This window comes from Schistocerca nitens, chromosome 2 (assembly GCF_023898315.1).
Source record: "Schistocerca nitens isolate TAMUIC-IGC-003100 chromosome 2, iqSchNite1.1, whole genome shotgun sequence".
Lineage (NCBI taxonomy): Eukaryota > Metazoa > Arthropoda > Insecta > Orthoptera > Acrididae > Schistocerca > Schistocerca nitens.
Window position 1 is genome coordinate 872,640,734 of NC_064615.1, and position 20,351 is coordinate 872,661,084.

A 20,351-nucleotide genomic window follows, 5' to 3' on the forward strand; every position below is an offset into this window, starting at 1 on the left:
TGGCACAGCACTTGCTGTGGACTGTGGCAAGCAATTCCCTGTCAGTTAAATGTAATCTGACCCAGTGCTTACAGAACTTAAGACTTTTTTTATAGAAAGAATCTCAGCCGCACCTACCAAAGTATCAAACAGCTCTATTACGTATTTGTTCACATGCCACAGATATTGGCTTCAATAATCCACACAATAAATGATCTCTGACAGTTTCTTCAGCGCACACACACACACACACACACACACACACACACACACACACACACACACACACACACACACACACACACACACACACACTGCTTTTAACATACTGCAATACCATTATTTGGTACCTCTGTCATTAACATGTGGTCACGAATAAATAATCAACCCTAACTCTAACACCATAACAGCTTTCAGATGAGCATTTGAAATGCTGCCATTTTAATAACTGAACCAAACAGTTTTCAAAAACCAAATGGGAAGTAATGATACTCTTGTCATCACTGCAGGATTTGCCCTATCCTTCCCTGTAATTTTACCTGCTGAAAGGCAATATTCCAATGAAATGACTGCAACAAGGTGCAAATAGTTATTAAGAGAAAGATATCTTACCAGGTTTTTAAACATCAACTTTTTGAGACACGGGTAACAGTTAACTGCATAAAAAAAGCATATCTGAGGATATTGTTTACATGGTTTACTAAGGAACTGATATATTGTCTTCTTTAACTACGCAACAATATGTATGGTATGTCACAATAAATTTTATACTCTTCAAGGGTGTCTGGAAATTAGCTACATCAAAATATCTTACTTGAAGCTAGTCACACTTAACTAGTGCCATTATAAAACAGTCAGCCAAAGTTTTAGTTATTGTAAGGTACACCGAGCAAAGCTGTTACGCACCTCAGCCTTATAATGTTGTGTATAATGTACAATACTACACAACATTACATTAATCTGTAATTACTGTTATTACCAAGTCTACAAGAACATGATTTTATTTTGGGAAATTGATAAATAAACTGTTTTATACTAGAAGTGACTCATTTTGGCAACGTATTTCAGGACATCTGCAGCATTCATTGTCAGCAACAATGAAATGTTTAAACAGCTGCGTGAAATCTTGGGTTGTGCAGCTTAATCACACAAATAACCATCACCAGCGAAATTTGATTTTCTTACAGATTCCATCATCAATAAGCAACAAATGAGCCATTAATTAATGACAGTTTCACAAAGCCACGAACCATGTACAATCTGCAGGCACCATGCACCAAGAGAAGTAATCGGCATTTAGCTTCCCTGGTTCAACTGAAGATTGGTGGCTAACCATTTCGGCAGTCTGTGTAAATAGACACACCATAAGACAAACGCAGATATGTGACTTCATACATTTATATATTACACACAAAAATCTGAATATTTCTCAAATATGGACACTGAAAGTATTAAATAAGGTGACTATCTAGTAAACCAACAGTAGCCATGTTCTCTGAAGGGCTCTCAAATCCTTTTCAGCAACACAGCACACAGAAACTCTTATTTTCTTCATTTCCAAGCTGGAAGTCCGCAGATATCAAATCCACATATTTTTCTTACAAAAATCTGCAAATATAACTAATAAGATGTTCTACTAACAGTTAAGGCACAAAAATTACACCACTGGTATACAACAGATGCCATATTTTTTTCTTTCAAAAAAGTCAACAGCATCTTTAATTAGATTTAATCAATGAGGTTCATGAACAAACATTCAGTGTCAAAAGACTGCGCATTATCGTAGCTGCATTTTTAGTAATGAGAGAAAACGTGAAAAAAGCGCTATTGCAAATCACTGTATCTACCAGTAACAAACACTGCACCCATATGCGAGTAGTTGAAAATGTAAAATCTCATGCCAGTATCCAGAAACCACTCCAAAGAATCTCATTTACTGTTTGTGAAAGGAAGCTACAACCCAAGTTGCATACCTCCACGAAAAATGAATTGTAGGTAAATTCCAGACTAACCCATATCTCCAGTTTATTACTACAAAAAATTTCTAAAAGAACTGACATAATTTTTCAAAAAAGATAACTTCTACCATTTCAAATATCCTAAATGCCATGTATAACTGAGAATAATTGGAATAAACATAAACATTTAAAAAATAACTGATGTCCAAAATGGAAATGTTCTCTTCTAGTCATAGGCAAACCTGTTGGTAGATCATGTAACCTGGTAAGCTGAAGATCAAAAATGATATGGACAAAGTATGTGGAACTAATGAAAATGGTCAATGTATGTGGCACTTTGAACAGCAAACAAATATTCTTATCAGTGATGGCAGAAGCTACAAAGATATGCCTGTCAGCAACATGGTTCTATTAATGTATGCTAAATTCATGTCACTGTGTAACTGTAAGAGTGTAAGATAATGTGCTCATAATAGGAACTCAAGTGAAATGCTGTACCCAAGCGATGTGCTCTATTGCATTAACTGCTAATAATAAAATTTTGAAAGTTTATAAATAAAATTCAGGCTTTAAAACACTACTGTAACATCCCCTTATTTACAATACGGTATAATTCTCTACATATTGAAAGAGAAATTCAGATGCAAGTAAAGAAAAAAATAGCACCTATTACCTCCCCCCGTTACCAATTTAGATATCTTGCCATGTCTTACTCTTTGCTGATGGCTTAATATATGAATGTACAGGTTCAAAGAGGCTGCATCAGAACTAACCATACACACTACAACACCCCAGGAGTTACAATTATTTCCTGAAAATTTAAAATGCATGTGCAGTGTGAAATACTCCATGAAAAATGTGATATCTGTGAGCACATGGGAGACTGGCTATTTTAGTTAAGATAAACTGTGGAACTCATTTTCAAACAGTAAAAAATAGAACTATGATCAAAGCATCAAATTTGGCATCAACTGTAATTAATAACAGGACAGTCAAGTTTGACACCTATTGTTACAAACAAACAAACAAACAAACAAACAAACTTCATCAATAGTAGTTGTTTCCTTCCAAAACCTATTGGGCTAAGCCAGTGTCATGCAAGGCATCGATCTTTATTTGCTTGCAGCATCTGCTATGCACAACTAGGGGCACTAAACCTGTAGCATCATTATAAATTGGCATGTGTAATAAGGCTATTGCACGTATGTCCATATTCAATTTTTGAAAGTATTAAGAAGCGCACCACTAAAATAACACACTGTTTGTAACCAAAGTGTGGAATAATGAATAAAATGTGATAAGATTCACAGCATCATAAACACAAGCCACTGCAGGTCAATCTTATATGCTTTTTGCACATATTTATTAATGAAATGTAAACTGGCAGGTCAACTTAAACCAATATGTTCCAATGAATTTTGGAAAGAAACAAATGGTTTTATATTTTTATACACTATCAATACCATATATTGTTGTGGACTGGACTACGACTGCGCAGCATCATCAATACAAAGATATTTTGAAATAACTAAGTACTCAGGTATTCCTGCAAATATGTTAAATTTCATAATGTGGCTAAAATATCTCTTAAGTCTTGAAAGTGTTTACAATTGCATTAATTATGCACATATCAGAAGAACGTGAAGAAAGCAGTACATATTCCTCAGAATGTAATCACCCAACTGTAGCACAGCTTGAAGGTCACATAATGCACCGTATGCTGTTTACAAACCCTAGAATAAAGAAGATAAAAGTTTAAACTGTGTCAGGAAATGGAAGTCATAAAATGAGTAACAGCTGTGAATAACTTCACTGCATACGATCAAAGTGAATTTACATCTCATAAAAATGTAAATACATCATGAGCCAGTTTTAAGAGCAGCACTGAGTGAGTTCTGATAAAAATTCTGCTGCAGTAATTAAGTGCTTAGAGATGGCAGTATTAGTCTAACAAATTTTGAGCAAGAAGCAAAGAAGTTTCATTAGGGCCTTTCCAAGCATCAGAATTTGAAAGAAAGAAATAAAGATGGGTATTTTCTGCATTTACTGCAAGAATGTACACAGACAGGGATACCAAAGAACAATAAAGGAACAACTTGCATACACTGATTAACAACAATAGCAGATGCTGTTCTGAAGAACACTGTACCTCAATCTTATTTCTCTGCAAACTGTACAACAGCTGGATGATCACTAATTTACTTTACATAAATAGAGACTATTTTAGAGCTATGTCTCTAATAATGTGTTTATAAAATTACTGTACTGAGACTACGTCAAAAATTATATAGACTAGCAACATGTCTGCTTTCTGCCTGCTGCAAACTGAGACCTGATAAAACCTGATGTCTTCCATGGATGCTGACTGCACTCCTCCCATCATTTAAAATAAGGTACTGCAGCCACTTACAATAGGAAGTAATGAATTGCAGTTACATTTCCAAAAACTAGTATTTGCTGATTCACCAATTTCCTCTCGGCAGCCAAGATAAAAGCTGGAAGTTGCTCTGTAATTACAAATTGACAAATTTAATGTCAACATCTGATACCCTAAATAAATTAGAATGATCACACCTATTCCACACATTATCTGAAACAACAAAACTGAGTTGAAACATTTACACTGCTAACTGTTAAAACACTTCTTCAGAGTGGAACTTATTAGTAAATGGATATAGCTAATACCCTATTAGGGACAAACTGAAGTATTAAAAAGCAAGAAGGTGGGGTTTCTTTGTATCTTTCTCAGTCATAGTTTCAGTAACTCATGCTTAACATGAAATCTAATGTATATAGATGCACAAATAGCCATTTAATAAATTCAGTCAAAAAAAGAGAGAGCATTTCAAACCACTAAAACAAAAGAATTCCACAGTACTCTGTATAGCTTAAAAAACCTGGGCTGAGTCATTGCAAATGCTGCATACTAAGGTGGAGGGGACAAAAATGTCATGATATTTTTTCTTTCAATCAGAATCAAAATTTAGAAATCTTTATATTCATTGTAAACTCCTGGTTGGAACACCAATATTGTAAGGAAAGGATAAATTGCCACTTACCTTAAAGATAACACATCAAGTTACAGACAGGCACAATTACAATACACTTACAAAGCCTTCATCGTAAAATGAAAGAGAGAGACACACTGTTCATTTACACACACTAGCACACAAGACAGCCAACTCCAGCAGCTCGGACAGCAGCGTAAGGGTGGAGTGGTGGTGGTGGTGGTGGGGGGGGGGGGGCACTGTCTGGCAGAGTATGCAGAGTCTAGACTGCCAACAGGAGCAGCTATAGAACAGAGAGGTGGGGGAAAAATGGAGCGAAAAAGAAGAGGAGAGGGGAAAGATCTGTGGGTGCACTGGCAGAGGACACCACAAAGAGGTTGGAAGGCAGAACAGGGAGGAGGTGACAGGACAGAGGGGATGGGAACTATTGGCTGGAGCGTGTGGGGGGGCAGTATGTTACCTTAGGTTGGGGCCAGTATAATTACAGGAGTGCAGAATGTTTTGTAAGAATAACTCCCATCTGAGCAGTATAGCTGGCAGTGGAAGGATGGATACAGATGGCTCGGGTAGTGAAGAAGCCATTGAAATAAATTGTTATGTTTCAGCTGTATGTTGTGCCACAGGGTGATCTTGTTTGCTCTTGGCCATAGTCTGGTGATGGCTGTTCATTCTGGTGGACAGCTGGTTGGTAGTCATTCCACTGATTACCAACCATCTGTCCACCAGGATGAACGGCCACTGCCAAATGTGGCTAAGAGCAAAGTAGATCACCCTGTGGCACAACATGCTCGAGTTCAACGACTGCTTCTCTACCCAAGCCATCTGGGTCCTCCCCTCCACCACCAGCTTTTCTGAACTGTACAGATGGGAGTTATCCTTACAACACACTCTCCACTCCCGAAATTATCCGGGCCCCAACCTACAGTAGCATATGTCCCCACACCCTCCACCCAACAGTGTCCACCCCCTCTGTCCTGTCACCTCCTCCCTATTCCACATCCCCCCCTCTTTGTGTGCCTCCCTTTGCAACATACTTGCCTGTATTTCCCTGCTCCTTTTTTGCTCCATTTTTCCCACCTCCCCACCCCACAGCTTGCGCAAATGAATGGTGTGTGTATCTTTAATTTTTTTCCTTTTTTATGACCACCACATTTATCTTTTTTTTTATGAACGCCATGGCCAAATACTAATGTGTAAGTGTCTTCTAACTGTACCTGTCTGCAACTTGATGTGTGATATTTACGGGAAGCAGCAATCTATCCTTTCCTTACACTGTTTATATCAACTGTGAACTTTTATACCTAAATAATGTTCTTTTCGTTGGGGAAGTTTTCTAATCTTTACATTAGAGATTAACAGACCCTACACCAATATTTGAAATGTTAAACTTAGAGCAGCAGATAATCATTACAATATAGCTGTTATTCAATTCTCATACAACTATCATTATACCCGAGACAGAGGTCTACATACCAACAGTCAAAATGTGCCGAATTAAAGAAGGGCGGCAGGTAGGCTTACCATATTTCTTTGTGTCCAACTCAGGACACACTTTTGAAATTACTTGAGTTTCAACAGTTTACTGAAACATTAAATTTACTTCATTCAGTTATATTTTTCACCTGGTCCTTTTTTCTTTTTCTTTTCCTTTTCTCTTCACATTACATCACCAAAATTACTGTTAGTGTTATCAACAGTATAATAAACCAACTTTTCTTATATTCTGTATTGTTTCACACACAGCACAAGATAATGAGCAGTTTCATCCGAAACTTCATCAAAATTTAAAAATTTAACTTGAATTTCCTCCTTCAGACTGAAATATTTTACAACAATGTGAGAAAGTTTTATTTCACGACTGTTACATTATTAGCGTTTTCCAAAGAACAAGATGTATTACAAACATAAATGGCAAAATAATGTTAACAAGAACTACCTCTTAACTCCGCCAGTGCCGGTCCCAAGTCCGGGGCCTCACCTTGCAAGTGGAAGGAGGAGGGGAGAGGAGTAACAACCTTGTTAAAAAAACTGGGTCCAAATGGCTCTGGATGGTAGTACCCTGTAAGGGCCCCTTACCAGGGTAACAAGTGAAGACAGACAATGGTTGGAAAGCGGAAGAGGATTTTTCAAGTCCCAACAGTGGAAGAGCAGAAGAACTGTCTTTGTATCTTACTTCCCGTAACGTCTGCACTCCAGAGGGGCAGCTACAAATGGCAGTTTTTCTCCATGTTAGGAACGGCCTAAACATATGCTGGCAGCAGCTCTAAAATGTCTTTGGGAGTGGCGACCCCATCATAATAATAGCCTACATATGAAATGGTAATTCAAAACCAGCCTCAGAAAAGGTTAGGGCATTCCCTGCAGGCGACGCGCAGTTCTTAAGGTGTTGGGGGAACTGTGAGAAATGGGTGACTAGGCACCAATACAATGAAGGTGGGTATCATTAATGTGATGACTCTTACTGGGAAGGCGAGTTGATAGACTTCTTGGAAAAGGAGAACATAAACTGATGGGACTTAGTGAAGTTAGATGGAAGGGAAGAGGAAGGAGGAAAATAAGGAAAGGATACACACTCTACTGGAGTGGTGGATAAGAAGCCAAAAATGGAGTAGGTATCATAGTAAAACCAAACCTAGAGGAATATGTGGAAGCAGTAGAATACAGAAGTGATAGGGTGATGAGGATTTGGCTGAGGACAAGGAATGTAGTGAAGGACCTCATCCAAGTATATGCATCACAAACAGGAAATAAAGGAGAGAACATGGGAGGATTTTCTAAAGGTATTAGAGAGTATAATTACAGATGTGGAAGCAATAGTAACGGGTGACCTAAATGCGTAGGTAGGCAAAGAAAGGCTAGGGAAGGAGGAGATAATTGGCACATATGATATGGGAGGAAAAATGAGGAAGGAGAGAAACTTGTTGATTTCTGCGAAAGAAAGCAGGCTGATTCTGGGCAACACATGGTTCCTTAAAAAGGATAGCCAAAAGATAACGAGATATGGATGGAGTGATGCACGAAGACAGTCATCGATTACTTTCTGGTGGAAAAGAAAAATCGGAGACAGTTGACGGATGTAACTGCACTCCTACAAGAGGCTTTTAATGGAGACCATCGAGCAGTGGTGGCAAAGATGAGATTCGATGAATTGAAAGACATAAAGGAAGAAAGGGAAAGGAAAATAAAAGTGTGGAAACTAAGGATGGCATGGTACAAGAAAAGTTTAAGGAGTTACTTAAGCATAGAATCCCTAACACAGAGTATGGCAATGTGGAAGAGGAATGGGGTAAGTTCAAAGAAGCGTCTGTTAGCTCTGCTGAGAAGACCTGTGGCAGAGTGTCCAGAAGGGTAAAGGAAAAGCAGACACCATGGTGGAATGAGAGGGTGAAGGAGGCAGTAAAAGAAAAGAAGAAAGCCTGGCATGAATGGAACAGAGACCGAACAGCTGAAAGTAAAAGGAAATACCAGGATAGTAAAAATAAGTGTAAGAAAATGGTAGCAGAAGAAAAGAGGAAAAGCTGGGAGAAATTCACCCAAGAATTGGATAAAGATGTTACTAGTGGTAAGTGGATGATATATGGAATTACAAAGAGTATGAGGAAAGAAAAAACATACACAAAGCTAGTAAAAGGTGAAAGCGGAGAGCTATTAATGCAACCAGAGGAGATAAGGAAAAGATGGAAAGAGTACTTTGATAAATTACTAAATGAGAAGAACGGCAATGGAGAGGGAATAGAAGTATGACAGGGGGACAAGTCTGGAAGAAGAGGAAGAGGAGGAGGAGGAGGAGGAGGAGGAGGAGGAGGAGCAGGATGATACAACGATGTTAGAAATGGAACTAGCTCTGAGAAAAATGATACCAGGAAAGGCACCTGGGGTAGATGAAATTACTGTGGGTATATAGACTAATACAATGCATTTGGACCCAAAAATGTGTACCTGAAAAATGGGGAAAGGGAATAATAATCCTATTTCTCAAGAAAAGTGACAGGAAAATATGTGACAACGGCTCAGAGACTTTAACTATGACTAGAAGAGAGGAGAGTAGGATACAATCCAGTAAAATGAAGTTTCCGAGAAGTATGCTAGGGAAGATGAGGAGAGGCAGGAGTGAAAAATGAAGATGTTAGGAAGGACATTGGAGTGGAGTAGTTGACTGAGAAAATTGAAAAGAATTAATTAAAATGGTTTGAGCATGTGAAGTGGATGGGAGAGGGGAGAATACCAAGAAGAATGATGGAGTTCAAGATTGTGGGCTAGAGGGCAAGTGGAAGAAGAATGGTGGAAAGACAGTAAAGTGGCGAAGTACCATTGATTCCCCAACCCAACCAGATGTTGGATAGAGAGGACACGAAGACGACGACGATGATCTGCCTCAGATTTGGTTGTAGCAGAAGAAAATTTTGTAGAATATACCTTTTTAACAAGTTCAGATGTGTACTCTGATGTTCTGAAACTGAGATGGTGTCTAGCAGTGTGATATCAATGCATAGCCTCTTCTCCAGCAAACTGCAGATCACTGTTATTGCCATCTTTCACTCTGAAAAAGCCTCCTATGTTTGATGAAGCATGGTCTTTAATATCACCCTTTCCTTTGTGTGCAATAAAGAATTCACTAGTACTTAGTGTGCAATATACATGTTCATTGTTACTGTTATTAAACCATTTCAAAAGTTTGTATTTATGTTGCTGGTTAACAGTAAATGCACACTTTTTCCATTCGTTAAGGTTCAGACAAAAAACGAACAGAGATAAAATGGTCAAAAATATGCAGATGATTTACTTCACACACTAAAACAAACACAACACACTTGTTGTGTCACCAAGTGACTAAAATAGTTGAAAACAAAATTACAGTGTAAAGTTGCTGTGAAACCATTAGCCACACTTCCACATCAATGTCAGCACATCTTCCAAGGCCAATAGAGAGGCACAGCCATAAGAGAATGTTTAAAGAAATGTTTAACATATATGTCTAAAATTTTAAAAAATCTCCCCAGTCATAAAATTCTCAGGCCCCCAACACTGCTCTAGACAGCACTAAAAAAACAAGGCTGTCCGGGTTAATCCCAGATGTACAGTAAGCCCAGCATTATTTAATCCTTGTCACACTCAAATATAGAATTTTAAAAAGTATTAAAACTGCTAATGGGTAACACTGAATACATCAGACATCACATGCTAGCTCCAACACTAGCTGCCAATTTTTTAGTGAATGAGTTCAAGAGGTAGGTTTTCTGTATGTGACCTATACATACAGCACTTGGTCTTAAACAGAAGACTATTTTGAATTCCAACCCTGATGACCAATTTGTAAAAATATTACAATCAGAAACTTACAGAGTTTTCTTTTTCCCTTAACAGAATGTTTTACAGTATCTCAATGCGTACTGATGCTATTCAGTATTGCTTATAGAAACAATTATTCATTCAATGTGGGGCTACAATATTACATTGTGGCAATTAAGTTTACCAAATTCTATTTAAGTCCTGAACACTTCTTGATTATCTTATTTAGTTTTGTTGCTAAAGTCACCTAAATTGTCCAACTGAACTTTCAAGAATAACAGCTATGGTAAGAAAGTGATTAATATACTTTCATACTGTACATATCCTATCAGTGACAGATAATTATGTGAATAATCTGTATGCCTCTTAACCTAGTGTCTCCTCAATCGATGGCAAACTTATACTTTCACTTTAATAGCTAAAACTTAACACCAGGAGGACAAGGAATAACATCACGGTTTTACACAAGTTGTGGGCAAGCAGATACACAGACACACAAAAGAGACTTCTTCAGCAGTATAAGATACTTTACAGGCTAATAAAAAGAATAATTTTTAAGCTTAGCACCATTTTTTTTCCCCTTCACCAAAAGCATAATTATAATCCACAGATTCACTGGTAACATTTATCCACGAAACAATAACAGGCATACAATAAAATTCACCCAAAACGCTAACTACTCATTTGGCCTGCAATTTTCCTTTTATCGAGGTCTTCCACAACCATGGGAAAACTAATACAACAAAAATAAAGAAAAACATTGTCAAAGAAATAAAATGCATGCACAAACACTATTATTAAAAATTTCAGCCTTCTGTTCTACTTCAGTCATTCAGGAACACTGGAATCTAGTACAAAGATTGAACTTTATTGTAATACAATTAAGAATTCTCAGTTATTTCCAAGAGGCATGAAAGTCATTTGTTATATTTTTAAGCAAACACCTATTTGAAAATATGTCAAAATTGTATCAGAAATTTTAAGTTTCATTGCAAGCAATTTCTTTGTCGGGCAATAAGGCTGGCTGAATTTTAATTCTTAGTAAGACTGGATGATGCATTACAGTAAATTTGACAGTCTATGTCAAACTTAATGACTTCATATATGTGCCAAGCAATGACTAACAATACCTTCAAAGTAATGCAAATGAATATCACAGTCTTCACCTGAAAGTTTATATGCACTGTTTTCAGTTAGAAAATGTTGGCCTTTTCTGCATACCCTAAGTGTTTTCCTCAAGACATTTGTGTGTTCTTATTAATATACAATGTTTGAAGCTGTTTATGTTGGATGCAAAGAAATGGTTAAGTAACCAATGAGTGACAAAGAGAAAAAAATCAGGTTGATAGCTTATAATTTATTTCCAAACACCTTTTATTGGCAGACACTTATCAAAGACATCAAATTTTCATCTGGAAAAATAACATAATTCTACAAAAATTTGGCACAGAACAACAGCTACTGATGTGACAATTACATGATGGAGAAGTTTTACAGATGATGAGACCTGGAGTCGTTTAACTTTTTAATTTCGGACTACCTGTAGAAGAGCTGCCAGTCATACCCATCCACAAAGAACATATCCGAAAAACAAGTCACTATGAGGAATATCTTAGCACTTTTCTTCTGTACTTGGACAGATAGTTCTGCATAACAAAATAAACAGAGTTTTGAAGAGATTTTCAGATGACCTTCATTAATCTCATTAATGTAATTATGAAATTGGATATAGTTTCCCTGTGACATGACACAGTAAACTGTGTCAGCTGGTTTTAAAATACACACCAGAAGTCCAGACTCAGAGATTCTACCTCTTCAGATTGCTAAAGGGATGTCTTCAGATTTTTCAGAATGAGAAGTTACTGTAAGACACTGTACCAGTGGATGACAAAGCAACATATGACTTTATATTCTATAGGAATATACAATAGAAGGCTGGACAACAATTTGCAGAATGATGACAGTTCTGCCAATGTGTACTGGATTTTTGTGTGAACATTTTGCACAAATTAAGTTTTTTTCCTGTTACAACAAGTAAGTGGCATTTCTTACTAACAAATTGATAACAGGAAAAAATCACAGCAATGCCAATGCAGTCTCCTACAACATTAATTAAAAATGAAATTTTACCTAGCAGTTATTAAGTGGAGCTTTGCTACAAATACTAAAGACTAAATCTGCACATGAATATCGAAGAGGATGGTAATAGTAGCAGCTTTCTCTTCAGCCTTCTACTGGCAGAATTATATGTACACAGAAAGTATACGCAAGAAAAATAAATACATACATATCAGATTTCCCAGCTAAAATACTTTTTACCAGGTAAAAGTACTTTTTCCATGTTCAGTGACAATATACTTTCCCTTAAAACTGTAAAACCTTTGACCGGTAAAGGTTTTATACAATGACGTAGAGCTTCCCAGCACTTTCGGAAATGAAACACAGCAAAAAAAAACACCTCATTTTGGAAAGACTTTTAATGCGCAGCAACATGTATGCTGCATGTTTAGTATTACAAAAGTATAAATACGAATTTCACCAAAAACAACATGGTAGTTTCTGAAATCAAGATTGCGCTGCATGATGCATTTTTGTCAGCCGATCATAGTTCATGTCACATCATCTCGCCACTCAATGACAGCAGACATTCAGAGCAATGGACACCTAATGTAGTCATCAACATCACCACTTAAGCTGCATGAACACACAAACAGGAGAAATTAATGGTTTAAGTTACACACAGTAAAGTTACGAGAAAAGCTAAGCTTTCACATATAATACTCGTCGCAAAATAATTTTTGCTGTTTTTTCCAAGGGTTGGTTAGACACGATGCTAAGGGCACAGCTTAAACTGCAGCTGCATATTTCTGAGAAGCTTGATTATAAATTTCACTGCTGTGTACTGGACTTTTTGTGGGTTACCTGCCTGATCCAAGTTCCATCTAGCACTTTGACTTTTCCATAGAAAAACCAATGACATGAGAAATTGCTCAAGAACTTATTGCACACTTTTTCTTGAAGGATAATTATACTTTTGTCATCATCACTGCATAATTTTCAACCTATGAAACACCTAAAATAAATATGAAAAACTAGCCTTGAAGCTTGTTTTTTTCCCCCTTAAAGATATATCCAATACAAATGTGGCAGCATAAGTTTAAATAATGGCATAAATGGCTAGTCTTCTGGGCCTGAAATTTCTTTACATGGCTGGTTCTCAAAACGTTAAGTTTTGAACAAGAGTCTCTAACACTCCTTAATTTGATAAATCCATCACGTATTCTCATATAACCTAACTTTACTTTGAAAGTAACGGTTCTCAAATCACCATTTGCAATATTTTCCCATGACCTGTTAGAAATGTAAACAGCTGTGGCATTACACTCATTGAAGGCAGTTTTTTGTCACAAAGTACACTACAGCCCGGGTAACTTGAGCTAACTGGGGCCAAGACTACCCTGAATTACAGAAAACTCTTTATATGGAAATATCACTAAATCAACGAGTAACTCATGACTAAATGATTGACGAGTACAATAATGATTCAAAATAAATAAAAAACAATATAGTAATACCTGTGCTATATGTACATATATGGACACACAGTTCCAAGTTGGAAAAATAAAACAGAGCTTCATTTTTTTAGCAGCAATGTCACGCCATCTTCTAAGAAGCATGATGTCAGTTGGAGTAGCTTCCGCTTGCTGCTCAATATAAAGCAATGCCACATGTAGCACTGCCACAGCTAGGTGAGAGTGATCACTAGCACAATTTCTTCAGGTAATTCCTCATCATCACTGTCTTCAGTGGGTTCACCAAACATTTCGACAACTTCAAGATCGGTCACTTCAAACTGTTCATCACTGTTCACATTTTCACATCCAGCAAGCTTTTTCATCAGTTCTGCCAATGGTAGATCATCTTCACAGTCTGGCATCTTCGTCTGTCCATGACTTAGCTATCCAGTAAACTACGTTTTTTATTGTAGTCTTTGAAGCAAACAACGACAGTACCTTTTTTCAAGCTTTGCAAAACTCCTTGGTCCACAGGCTGCATTAAACTCGTCATGTTAGAGGGTAAGAGCAACGTGCAAATACAGTAATATTCTTCCTGAACAGAGCGTGAACCAGCATTGTCACGCATTAGGACTGCTTTAGAAGACAAGCACTTTTTCTTTAGATATCTTTTAATCTCTGGAACAAAATCTATGAAAAACACTTCTTAAAATTATTTCTGTCAGTCCATGCAGATTTTCAGTTGACATATGTAACCTGCAGTGCAGAAGCAGTGATATTTTCAAAGCTCTAGGATTAGCAGGCTTCCCTATTACCAGCATCTTCAGTATATGGTCTCCACTTCCACTGGCTGCAGCAACAACTGTTAACTCCTCTTTACATTTTCCATAGCCAGTGTAGCCTTTTCTTCTTTTAAGGCTAGAGTTTTGGATGGAAGCATTTTATAATTTAGCCACATTTCAAAACAGTTATACAGTCGATCAGGAGTAAGACTGTCTCTTCCATAATTTTTCTCGATTTCTCACAGAATTGTTAAACAATCTGAAAATCCACCTCAAATTTAAAGCTGTCTTACACCATATCGCTTCTTCCACCTATCCAACCACCCTGAGCTTCCAGTAAAATCATCCACATATTCCTTTTACTCATTTCTAGAAAACACAGCTTTTACTTGCAGAACAGGCCCTGAAATTTGATTACCTTCTTGTCTTTGTTGAGTAACTCAAACAAACATAGCTTCACTCATTTTTTCATACTCAGATTTCTTCACAGACTTACATTCAAATGATGAAATAAAACACTTGTTTGAAGTAAATTTCTCTATTTTGTCTCTGTTTCTACGTCAATCTCCAACTGTCACTTCAGCGATTCCGTACTCTGCAGCAAGGGTTTTTATGTTTCTCCTTTGTCTAGTCTTGTCAAAGCCTCCTGTATCACATTCAATGGCACAAATTTTCTATCACTCCTACCACTCATAGTAATGTGTAATGTGTTTATTACAACATTAAGAAACATACAGTTATATGTGTACAGTACACTGTACATACATACTACAGTTTAAAATTGACCTGACATACAGTACAGATATTACTACACAACCAACTCCATTACACACAACAATGGTCAGCCAATTTTGTACAATGTGTACTGTATTGTTACTTAGGCGTACTGTATTTTAATGACCACTGATGATAAGTAGGCACAATATTAGGATAACCGTAAGGATGGTATACACTCTACAACTGATTGTTAGGCTGTCCCAATTAATGAACAGTTGACAAAGGAAGAGCAAGTGTACTGCTCAAAACGTGATGGTACCTGTCCATCTTTAATAGAAACGCATTTGCAGTCTGAGGCCAAGGTTATTTTGTGCATTATGAACAAAAATTCTAAGTAGAACAGTTTTGCCTGTTTGTACATGAAAAACAGGAAGAAAGTTCAAAATGTAAAACATCTGAAAATGCGTAAAACACATGTGCAGGTAATGTATGAAAACAGGTCTTTACTCTAGTTTTACATAAAATTTTAATTTTCTTAGGACCACCTAGAATTACATGGAAACTCTAAATACCAGGGCTCGAACTACCAGGGCTCTACTGTATTGTTTAGTCTTGACTTTGGCACATTTTGCTGTTGGTGGACAATTGTGTGTGCACAGTGTTTTGACATTGTAAATGGCACATTTTCTTTATGACTAAAGTTGATATTCTATTGTTTATGTTTTATGGCTGCAGTATTATTCTGCAGTAATAGGCTAAAGTAAAATTCTTTGACAGAGTATCAGTTCTTACCCATCAAAATTATGAAAATGTAATTAAAAACTAAAACAATGAAAAATTCCCAGAATTCTAACACATTCCTGTGTTTTTCCTGGACGAAAAAATTCCAGCATTTTTGCTGGTTGTCCTGTGGCATGTACATCCTGGTACAGCAGTGATGTGACATTCCCACAATGGTGACAGTTGAGGCAATAAAGAGAGATTGGGGTTTGGTGTCCTTTTAATGACAGGGTTGTTAGAAACTGTTCACAAGTTCATACTGGGAAGTATAAGAAAGAAAACAGCCATTTTCTTTTCTCAAGAACTGCCCACCAGTTGGAATGAGTTAAAGAAACCATAGGAAACCTTGATCTGGAGGGCTGGACAGGAGAATTAACCTGAAAATAAACTGAGCCTTACCACTGATCCGCCTTGATCAGTAGTAGAGAAACACTAGAAGCTGTGTTCCCTTTAGTTGTGTAATTGCCTCAGTTCACTAAGTTAATAAGAAAATCTGACAACAGTTGATAAATTTAATGAAAGAAGTAAAGAATTGTCTTAATAAAAAAAGACTTGCATTCAGAACTATATTCCTCTACAAATATGCAATAACTTGCGTCTGCAGGTGAAAGGACGAAATAGGGTATATAATCTTCATCACAACGAAGAGAGATCACCCCAACCCCCCCCCCTCCTCCAAAAATAAAAAAAAATACACTACAAATTTACTTACCTGGAGAAGCTCTGTGAGATGTCTGAATATAGACACTGGTTGCCTGTGATATAGTTTGCTGTGCAGCCACAACAGTTGGTTGTTGAGCTGTTGGGGCTGGCATTGGATGAAGAGCAACTTCTGATACAGGCGTAGAAGCCAGTTCAATATTTGCTGCACGGCCAACACTAACAGCCTGTGGCAGGACCTTCGCCACAGGTATTGCTGGGGTTGTCGAAACCGTAACAGGCCGCAGAGTTGATACAGCACTTCCAGCCAGTGTTGTTGTTGTTGCATATGTAACTGAAAAAAAATTCTTCGTACATAAAAGTCAAAGGACATGGTCACAAAACTGTGTCTAAAATTTCATGAAACTGAAAATTGCACAGCTGAGTGTAACAATATAAAATTGGCCACGTGTGTGGAGGACACACTGAGGGTTCTATATAAAGTTCTTTATTTATATGGACAGTTCATTCAATCCAGGAATCAAGAATCTCTACAATTTTTGCCTGTTATTGACATTTACACTAGCAAAATATCAGTTTCAGAGATTCCAAAATTTTTGAGACTGTTTTAACTTCAGTAATATAAATGAGAAAAAGGCAGGCAAGCATTATCATCATAATCAGTAGTTCTGCATTCAGGCTGGACTGCAATGGTATAAGTCAAGCATCACACAAGGAATGACTTTACTGCTCATCCGATGCATTTCAGAATTTATCCATCAGCAGATATCCAGGAGCAATTGCTGCATTTAGATATGGCATTTCAAGTTATGTGCAAAACAAATATTTGTAGACTTAACTTTTACCATTGCGACCCAGTCAACTCTAACACAGAACTATGGACAGTTATTTTCAAGTTTGACATTGGATGGCAAATGACAAAAGAAATATGTTTTCACATGATATAATTACAAATTTATAATTTTCTATTTTTTTTTCCTTTGGTTGTACTGTGAGTCCTTGCTTTTTGCCAAATTTCATTGTTCTAGGTCAAAGGGAAGTACCGTATGGATTTTGATGAGAGTTTGCAAGCATCAGAATATGTGACAAATGGCCATATCTTTTGACTATGTTGATTTTGAAGCTTGGATTTTTTTACACCTCAAAGGGAATGTATGCTTTAGCATGTCGTGAAAATTTCAGCTGGATATGTCTACCCATTCCTCAGAAAAAGGTTATCAACAATGGGGCAGACAGACAACAAAATAATCCAATAAGCATTCCATTTTTATCAACTGACACACAGAACCATAAAAATCAAAGTCATAACAGCGTGTATGAACACTTACAGTTTATCTAGTGTTCGTAAATTCTAGTACCTCACAGTCCACTCCTACAGAGTCAAATTTTTCACTTCTTATGTTTAAAAAGTTATCTTTGCATTTCACATTGTTGTCCATGTCGATTAGCACTAAATTTTTACTACTTTTATTTACCAATGCCTTTAGTTCTGACTGCCTCGATTTTAGTATCAGCAGGAATACAGAGGAATAGCTTGTTCAAAGAACTTAAAAACTAGAAAGTATTTCTTGCAAACTTAAGCAATCTTTGAGAAGCCCTACATGATAACTACAAAAACAGGCACACTTTCAACTGAAATATTATTTTGCAGAAAATTAAAATTATCACTCCAATACTGCACAAAAGGTAAAGTATGCTAGATAGATATGACCCACACAGGCATAAATGATGTTTACACAATACTTTCAAAAATATTTACAACTTCAATAACTGACCAGGGCAATACATTCATCGTAAAATACGATGCAAAATGACAAACTAAAGTAACACCTTGGACTCATTTTTATAAGTTTCAGTATGAACATCCCACTATCAAATGTAGTTTTCTTTTAATTTTTTATGTGATGACAAACGTTATGGTCTCTGCAAATGAGCTACTACAAAATTCCAGAAAATGCAGTCGCATAGTTCACTTCTATCATCAAAATTCGAAAACCAATCTATCAACAACAACAACGGTCATTATGTTTGCAACAACGATCAGACAAAAAGAGTTACAACATTCTACACAGATAAAATGGTCTAAACACACAAAAGAATATGAACCTGTTCTTGGTGTTCCTGTTGTAATGGTCAAAGCTGCCTGTTGTAATGGTGTAACAGTGTGCAGGGTCTGAGGGAGTTTCCCGGAAACAGAACTGACAGGCACCTGCGTTATCTGAATTGACTGTCCATGAACTGGCTGTGTGATGACCTAGAAACAAAGTGTGGTCTTCAAAAAATCTGCACATAAATACTAAAGGATTATTTAGGATACAGATTATTCTTTAACTACAACAATTAAAATGACAAATTGTATTATCAAACAAAATTAGAATAACAAGTATGACAGCTATACAACCACATACACCAAAGTCTGTTGTATGCAAAAGTATTTGCCAATCCTCAGTAGCCCACTGGCTAATGATGTGTTAGGAAACTACCACATGTGTGCTTCCAGACACATCTCATTTTCATTTCCACAATAACTGAGGAATCTACCATGAAGCCCAGATCATGAAAGGCAGTTTATCACATGATCTAAAAATATTACATACATTACAAGCATACAAAACAATTAGCACAATTAGTATTGAATTCAACTATTCCAGTAACAGGCCATCCATTACTGCTTGCCTTGGCATGTCGTCTGCTACTTCGTACATCCAAACTGACAATATCTGCTCACATTCTTTAGTCCTCAAAATTTTCCACCACCAACATTACCTCAGATCAAAAGTCCCACTTACGTCATCAAGTTAGAGCAAAGGCTCATAGTGACAAACATGCCAAGAAATGCCACTTTTTTTACATATGATATCAATTTAATATCAGATGTTTGGAAGAATACATACAACACAAATATGAAATCTCAGACACTAAACAAAACCTTTCAAAATAAATTAAGAAGTAGATGTATATAAAAAAGTCTTTTCACTCTTTCCACTTCAGAAAAAGAAGGAATCAATTTTAAAAGGTTCTCTGTAGTTGTTCCGAGCATTGTGTTTTTCATAAGCAATTTTGTACTCAAAGTAGACATATCAATGAATGAGAGATTTGTAAAGCAATAGAATGGTATCTGGAAACAAAAAGATAAACATCTGCTGACAGGTCACATCACCTCAGAATTATATTCATGAGTAGTAAATTTGCAATATATATTTATTCATATGGACACACATGGCTTGAACAAAATACACCACGATGTTTCTAAATTAGACATCTACATTAGCTATGCCTTGCACAACCTCTGTTTGAGATTATTGGGACAACTACAATTTATCATGCTCAGTCATTAAAGATAACTGCTCTCCAGTAATGAAATTGATGCCATCAACCATAATAAAAAAAAATTAAAAAAATTCAAAACCCTGACTTCTGCAAAACAAATTTATGGTGGTTGTATTTTGTGGTAACAGTTAAATGTATGCAAATTTATATAAAAAAACTGAATTACGAACAATACTCAATACAAAGGAGCAGATAGAAGTCAGACAAATGGAAATATCATAGATTTACAACAAACAAATATTAGTTGAATTACAGAAATATATATCCTCACATGGGGTGTATGAGTAAATACATCATGTACTCTGATATTTTGGATAAACACAATACTTATTC

The 20,351-nt window shown here is 36.6% G+C and overlaps 1 protein-coding gene across 4 annotated transcripts in view; it reads right to left on the reverse strand.

Moving 5' to 3' along the window:
- LOC126237156 (mucin-5AC) overlaps positions 1-20,351 on the reverse strand; it is a 102,664-nt gene that overhangs the window by 50,439 nt on the left and 31,874 nt on the right. For all 4 annotated transcript variants that reach the window (XM_049947004.1, XM_049947001.1, XM_049947002.1 and 1 more), the window contains 2 exons: positions 18,795-18,942; positions 16,741-17,022 (listed from right to left, as the gene is read on the reverse strand). In XM_049947004.1, coding sequence (XP_049802961.1) covers positions 16,741-17,022; positions 18,795-18,942 — 430 coding nt within the window. The remainder of the gene's footprint in view (positions 1-16,740; positions 17,023-18,794; positions 18,943-20,351) is intronic.